This window comes from Galeopterus variegatus, unplaced genomic scaffold (genome assembly GCF_000696425.1).
Source record: "Galeopterus variegatus unplaced genomic scaffold, G_variegatus-3.0.2 Scaffold766, whole genome shotgun sequence".
NCBI classification, from domain to species: domain Eukaryota; kingdom Metazoa; phylum Chordata; class Mammalia; order Dermoptera; family Cynocephalidae; genus Galeopterus; species Galeopterus variegatus.
In genome coordinates, this window is record NW_007726877.1 from 480,298 (window position 1) to 487,919 (window position 7,622).

Sequence of the window (7,622 nt, forward strand, 5' to 3'; positions counted from 1 at the left end):
AAAAAAAAAAAAAAAAAAAAAAAAAGCCAAAATACTTATTATTTATGTTCTGAAGCAAAGCATCTGAAAGATGACAGGTTTCTTGGCTTAGATTATGGCTATCAGCATTACAGTGCATGAAACAAAATACAATTGATCTTAAAACTGATAGGCTACTTTTTAGAAATCTAGATGTGATCTAGATCATTGTACTCACTGAATACAATGGGGGAGGGGTGCAGATAAAAATGGATCCCAGGGTCAAACAATTAAGAACACAATGTACTTTTTCCCTGTTCTAAGGCATATTTTTAGAAACCATGTTTATAAATAACAATCTATTGAGTGATAAAACTTACCTGAACCAAAAATATAATAAGAAAATAAAAATTTGCCACTCTTCTGAATTGTTCAAATAAATTTTTTGGAACAAAATTCCACACAGTATACTAAAAAAAAAAACAACAACAAAAAAGGAGAGATCAATAAATTAATATTTAAAAATATATGCTATATAGATGTAATAATATGAAAAGTAAATCAGATTTTCTAAGCCTTAGACAAATTCATGTAACCCTTAATGCTACAGAAACTATATATTTGATTTCTAGAGTTCTGGACTTTTATTATACTTTCCTATTTTCTTTCTTTTACTATTTCTTGGCAATTTTAATATAATTTTAAAAAAGAGATAAACTGGAACCTATCAATTTTGCTATTAAATTCATGATTTTTTTTAGAAACTGGAGAAGGCAGATATAAAACAACATTTTGATAACTGATTTTGGACTTTGGTTATACAAAACTAAATCAAATGTTAAAGATGAATAAGAGTTGATAAAAATGCTGACACTAGATATTTTATATTTTATTTAGTTGTGTCAGAAACAGGATGGTCTAATTATTCAATTATTCTTTGCTTAGTATAGAATATGGAAAAATAACTTAGAATATTAAAGAAAAATGTTTTAGATAAGAGATCACTGGGATAACCATCAAGGAAATTTCATACAGGACATGAAAATCTGCTACAAAGTCAATTTTAAAAGGTAAGAATAGAGTATAACGGTCAAGAGCATAGATACTTGGGGATTAAACTGCTGTAGCCCAAATCTTAATTGTAATACTGGCTAAAGGACCTTGGACTTAATCTCTCAGTGCCCTAGTTTGTTCCTCTACAAAATAAGGATAATGATAATCATATATTGTAGGGTTTTTATAAACATTAAATGTGCTAATATATTTGGGCAGCACTTAGGAAACCTGGCTCATACTAATTGCTATATAAGTTTTTGTTATTATTCATCAGTTCATAAGCCTATAATGGTATATTACAGGGGCATAGTAACACACTACAAATTGTATTTGTATCAAGACTCACAACATAACTCTATATATGAAATGGGGAAACAGTTTATAGAACTTTTACTTTACCTTATGTATGTTCTCCCAGTAGAATATAAGATTCCTGAGGCTGGGGACATTGTTTTATTTACTGCTCTATCTCTAGCACTTATACTACTATTTGGCGCAGAGTTGGAGATCAAAAATTTTGCAGAATACATGAATGAATAAATAAACATGGTTGAAAATTTTTTTATTTTATTTTTTAATTGTACAAATTTATTGGGTACAGAGTAGTATTTCGATACCTGTATACAATGTGTGATGATCAAATCAGGCTAGTTAGCATATCCTTCATTGCAAACATTTATCATTTCTTTGTGATGAGAAAACTTGAACTTTCTTCTAGCTATTTGAAATATATAATAAATTATTGCTAATTATAGACATCTAGCACTACTATCAAATTGAAATGTTTTTTTTTCTGAGATAAATATCCTGATGTCAGGCAATAAAGCCTTAATGGTTATTGACCAATTCAAGATTTTTAAAGAGGCGGTTTACCTAATTTTCTCTTCTCTGGTGCAATGTAAGATGGTTCTTTTTTTTGAATTTTCACGTGTCAAAAGTTTACATCTTTTGGGCCGGCCTGGTGGCGCACTGGATAGTGTGCCGCTTGGGAAGCGCGGCGGCGCTCCCGTCCGAGGGTTCGGATCCCACATACAGACCGGCTCCCGCTCACTGGCTGAGCGAGGCGCGGGAGCAACGCCGAGGCTTGCGATCCCGTTGCCGGTCCCCGGTCCGGTACGGGGGCAACACTGAGGGTTGCGATCCGTTGCCGGACACGGAAAAAAGGACAAAAAAAAAAAAAAGTTTACATCTTTTTTTCTTTTTGGTGGCTGGCCTGTGCAGGGATCCGAACCCGTGATCTTGGTGCTACAAGGCTGTATTCTAACCAGCTGAGGGAATGGGCCAGCCAAAAGTTCACATCTTTATCAGTTGTTTGAGACCTGAAACATCTTTTCCCATATGAACAATTTTGTAAATAGAGTTAGGTTTCCAGAAGAGCCCACAAAAGCCTATTTGACCCAAGGGTATATAAACACTAGTACAATATCTAATGACCTTTTATTCTTAGGTAAAATTACATTTTCAATTCTAATCTGGGACACATGAAACATATTTTCCTTTGGTAGTGGCAGCACCAGTGGCTCCAGAATCTGGGAATGGGAATTTTATGTTTAGGACTCTAGAAAGAAGAGAGGTAGATATTTCCTGGAACAAAAAGAAGTTACTGTTCAATGTGTACATATGGGATGGTTACTCTGGGTCAAGTCATCTTCTCCTGGTGATCTTAATTCGAGTGAAAAGGCAGTTGTCCCTATAGGGGTCAGAACATCTCCACGTAACTTGCTCAGTCACCAAATCAAATGGATAAAACTTTATAAGAATTAAGTTGGCATTGTCCTAAGTTTACACGAAGCTATTTAAATCATAAAAGTGACAATACATTTTGTCTTTCAGAATCTTGAGGAGAGCAACTATACAAACTGGCAGTAAGGTAATTGGCTTCTGGGTGTTTTTTTGTTTTGGCTAGCTCAATAACACAAGGAAAAACACAGAACAAATTAAAATTTATTATGAAAACTAGCTTACAAATGGTAAGAACTGCTGTTTCCAGGTTTTCTGAAATACAAACATGTTGAAAGATTGAATGAGTCTAAATTCTTTGCTTGTCCTAATATATAGAAAGGAGGGACTCTAGTAGCATAATATTAAGCAACATAAAAATACTTCTAAGAAAAATAATAATTTATTATGCTTTAAAGTTCTCTTAATTATAATGTAATAATGGTTACAATAAATGAATTACAAGTATAACGTCTTTATAGTTAAGTATGGCTGTATAATTGACCTTTTTTCCCTCTTAAGTAAGAAAACCAAAATATGGATATAAAATTAAAAAAAAATTTTTTTTTCTCTTTTTTTCGTGACCGGCAACGGATTGCAACCCTCAGTGTCACGCCCGTACCGGACCGGGACCGGCAACGGGATCGCAACCCTCGGTGTTGCCCCTGCACCTTGCTCAGCCAGTGAGTGGCAGGTCTGTATGTGGGATCCGAACCCTTGGCGGGAGCGCCGCCACACTTCCCAAGCGGCGCACTATAGCAGTGCGCCACCGGGCCAGCCCTAAAATTAAAAATTTTGTAAGGAAGTTTAAGCCTAAGGTGGTTTCTATGGTCAGTTAAATTAAACAAAAACATATTATGCATCTACAACATGTAAGACACCTGCACTACATAGGAGAAACAAAGATAAGATAATATTAAAATAAAGACTAAGAACAAAATATCAACAGCTATATTTAAAGATAAAGAATGGCTGGCTGGTTAGCTCAGTTGGTTAGAGCATGGAGTTATAACACCAAGGTCAAGGGTTTGGATTCCCATGCCAGCCAGCCACCAAAAAAAAAAAAAAAAAAGGTAAATGAAAAAATATACAAATAATTCAAAGGAAAAACAGCCAGTGAGAAAAAAATTTAATGACAGAGGTCATATTTGACATGGGCTTAAAAGAGGAACATTCAACAGGCTGAAAATCAAGGGTAAATGAGGGAGAACATTTCAGGAAGACAGTACAGCATGAGCAAAGGGACAGGAGAGGGATGTTCATCATGGCTTTGTGGGACAGAAGACAGAGCAGTCTGAAAGAAGCTTAAGGGATTAATAGGGAAGTAAAAAGAGAGTAACAAGATGCTCACGAAGAAAGCGATTATATCTATATAAATATTTAAATTCTTTAAACTATGGTCAAAGACATAAGTTCTACATTTCTACAAAAAAATGAAACCTATAATCTCCACATTTTAAAAATTGTGGTTAACAGCATGAAATCATAGCAAAGGCACGGTTGTAGGAAAGTTCAACATGAGTTTGTGGAATAGCAAGTAATCTGGTCTGGAAAGAGTTTAAGAAAGCAATAGTGGCATAAAAAAGAAGCAGTGAGACAAAAGAATAATGAAGTAATGTGAGAGACAGTTTTCACTGATGCTGAAAATAAAAAAAGGCAATGTTTATTTAAACGTCTTTCTACATTTTTCAAACTGCAGTCAAAAACATTAAACCCAATACTCCTTCATACAAAAATCCCAAAAGTTTTCCAGAAGGACTCAGTTTCCAGCATTGGCAGACAAGTTAAGTGGTCTTGTGAACTCCTTGCAGATAAGAATTATAAAAAACTAGATTAAAAAAACTATTTAAAATCCTGCAAATTTTCCAAAGTAGGGCCGAGCCCGTGGCGCACTCGGGAGAGTGCGGCGCTCCCGCCGCAGGTTCAGATCCTATATAGGGATGACTGGTGCGCTCACTGGCTGAGCGCGGTGCGGCCGGTCTCAAAAAAAGGACCAAAAAAAAAAAAAAAAAAAAAATTCCAAAGTATAGATGGGAATTGGGAGACAGTTTAATTTCAAAAAACTGCAAATGAAAGAAGTATGAATTGTGAATATTTTGGCTTCTTAGCTTGGAGACACTATCCAACTCCCACACACAGCTATGGCAGCAAAACGACAGGAGAAAACTATAGCCTTATCAACAAAACATGACAGATTAGAGTTCAGGGATGGAAAAGCAGCTGGAAATATAAGGGGAAAATACTGGTAGTGAGAGAACCACACAAAGAAACTGACCCAAAGTCTTAATATTAACTATGTAAACACTAGCTGACAGCTAAACTATATATTAGAAAGGAATGAACTATTGATACTGATATTTGCAAAAACAAAAATAAATCTCAAAGCACTACGTTATGTGAAAAGAAGTCAGACACAAAAGACTTGTACTGATATGAAATTCTAGAAAAGACAAAACTATAGTTACAGAAAGCAGATCAGTAGCTGCTACTGCTGGGGTGAGAAGGCAGGGGACTAGCTACAAAGGGGCATGGGACAACGTTTTAGAGTGACAGATATATTCTATAACTTGATTGTGGTGGTGGTCACATAATAATATACATTTGTCAAAATTCAGCAAGTTGTATACTTAAAACTAGTGAATTTTACTGTATGTAAATTATGCCTCAAGTTAAAAAAAACTTAGAGTTTTCAAGAAGGACTTTTATTTCTTATGTAATTTACTAAGAACTGTGTCACTAATCTGGAGCTCCTCCATCATCTTAGATTCTGATATTTCCTCTTCCCACCCTCTACTTTAGAACCATTGTCCAAAACGAGAAATGTCAGTAATGGGTATGTCTCATATGTAATTAATGTGAGGGCAGAAAAAAGGGGCAGAGCAAATGAATCGCTAACCAAAGACAACATCTTTGGGAAAGATGAGACCAGTATTAGAGAAAAAATATCAGTTGCTCTGGAATGGAAGGAAGGAGTAATACAAAGATGCTTCTTAAGGTGCCATATTAAGCAATAGCTATGATCTAAAGAGAACTTTACCCTCAGTCTCTTTGACTCGAATCCTCTATAACTGCACTATCCAATAAGATAGCTACTAATCACATGTGGCTATTGACATTTAAATTAAAATAAATTAAAATTAAGTTAAAAATTAAGTTCTTCAGTCATACTAGCCACATTTCAAGGCCTCAATAGCTCTATGTGGCTAAAGGTCATCATATTGGACAATGTGGAAAATATTTCCACCATGAGATAAAAGTCTGTTGGACAGCATTACCTTATAATTATCAGCTTCAAAATAAACTAAGACATCTTTAAAATGTCATAGAAAAAAATGAAACATGGAAGAATATATAAGACAGTACTTTGGTACCATAAAATGTTTACAGAAGAGTCATAAAATAAGAGAAAGCAGGCTTTAAAGTCACACTGAGTTCAAACTCCAATCTAGCCACTTACTAGTGCAACCTTGGGAAAAATTATTCAATTTCCCACTTTCCATTAAGAAAGTGATGTAAAATAAGCATAATACTTTGTGAAACCAATTTAATAATAGCTGTTTCACAGCTATTTAATAATAGCCTGTTGTAAGAATTAAATGATATATATGAGAAGTAATTAATGTAGTACTCGGCACACAGGTATAAATATTAGTTCTTTAGTTTAATTGTAACTAAACATAATTTTTTGGCATGTTGGCTACCTGATAGCAGCAACTGGCAACTCCTTTTATTTTATGGTTCACCATTTTGGTTAAGATAAATCTATCAAACACCATTTACTTGATTTTGAAAGGATATAAAGTATATGCTCACAAATAAACAATAAATTATTTTCAAAATAAAATGGTATATATATCTACAGTTTAAATGATAAAGGTGTTAATCCTTACCTTAGATGAAATGATCCGGTTATCTATGAATTTCTGAGGTGTATAAAGGCCATTCTGAGGAAACCTGTTGGCTATGTAAATAGTTCTTGTGTCACTTTGATGAGGTGAGTCAAAACCCTAAGACAAGCAAGAGAAAAAGTAATACTGGTCAACAAGGTTAGTTAATATGATACTTTACTGTTGGTTTTATTTAATTGATCAGATTACATACATTATTACTGGCCTTAAGCTTCATATAGACACAACATATTTAATTATTAGGAATTATGCCATCTATTTTTTTCTTTCACAGGTAAATAGGTATATCATCTTCAGATATAAAGTAATATGCTATAATTCCTAGCCTTGAGGAACTCACATTCTGGCCTCAAATTTAGAAGACCATCTCTAAAGATACATTACCTGTAATGGAAAAGTTTTCTCTGGTGACAAGAACACCAAAACTATATTCCTATAATACTGTATTCTCTTCTGGGGTTGCAAGTGAACCTTCAAGACTCCTTTGGCAGATCTTGGGAGCCCCCTGACCAGTCCCTAAATGCAAGACGTTCTTCGGTTCTAACAGGCAAATGATTCAAAATTTGAAATTATATTTTCAGTTTTTTTTATGATGGTCAAAGACTACTTACTAGTACTCCTAAGTTATTAAAAGGTCAATTAAACTTGATATTCACAAACTACAATGATCCATTTTTAGATACTACTAAAGACTCTAATTTAACAATCTACTAAGTAGTTAGATGCTTAGTATGTATTCCTGTGATATTTCCATTAAGCACAGGAATACACAGATAATGGGAATTCACATATTACCTGGAGAAATATTTTGTTTAGTACATCAGAATATTAACAGTATGGTATTTAACTGCTGTTATTTTTGGTTTTAAAATTTTATTTTGTGATTGTAAAAACAGCTAGTACAAGACTGTAGGAATTAAACGCATTTGTATGCTCCATTAAAAAAAATGACATTTAATTTTATTTGCTCATACTATTTAA

At 34.0% G+C, this 7,622-nt stretch overlaps 1 protein-coding gene across 1 annotated transcript in view; it reads right to left on the reverse strand.

The window, feature by feature from the left end:
• The window catches only part of LOC103590102 (probable phospholipid-transporting ATPase IF), a 15,647-nt gene extending 8,789 nt beyond the window's left edge, over positions 1 to 6,858 (reverse strand). Inside the window, exons 1-3 of the mRNA XM_008572237.1 lie at positions 6,835 to 6,858; positions 6,624 to 6,740; positions 339 to 428 (exon numbers count right to left, since the gene is read on the reverse strand). Coding sequence (XP_008570459.1) covers positions 339 to 428; positions 6,624 to 6,740; positions 6,835 to 6,858 — 231 coding nt within the window. The remainder of the gene's footprint in view (positions 1 to 338; positions 429 to 6,623; positions 6,741 to 6,834) is intronic.
• Between the last annotated feature and the right edge of the window lie 764 nt (positions 6,859 to 7,622).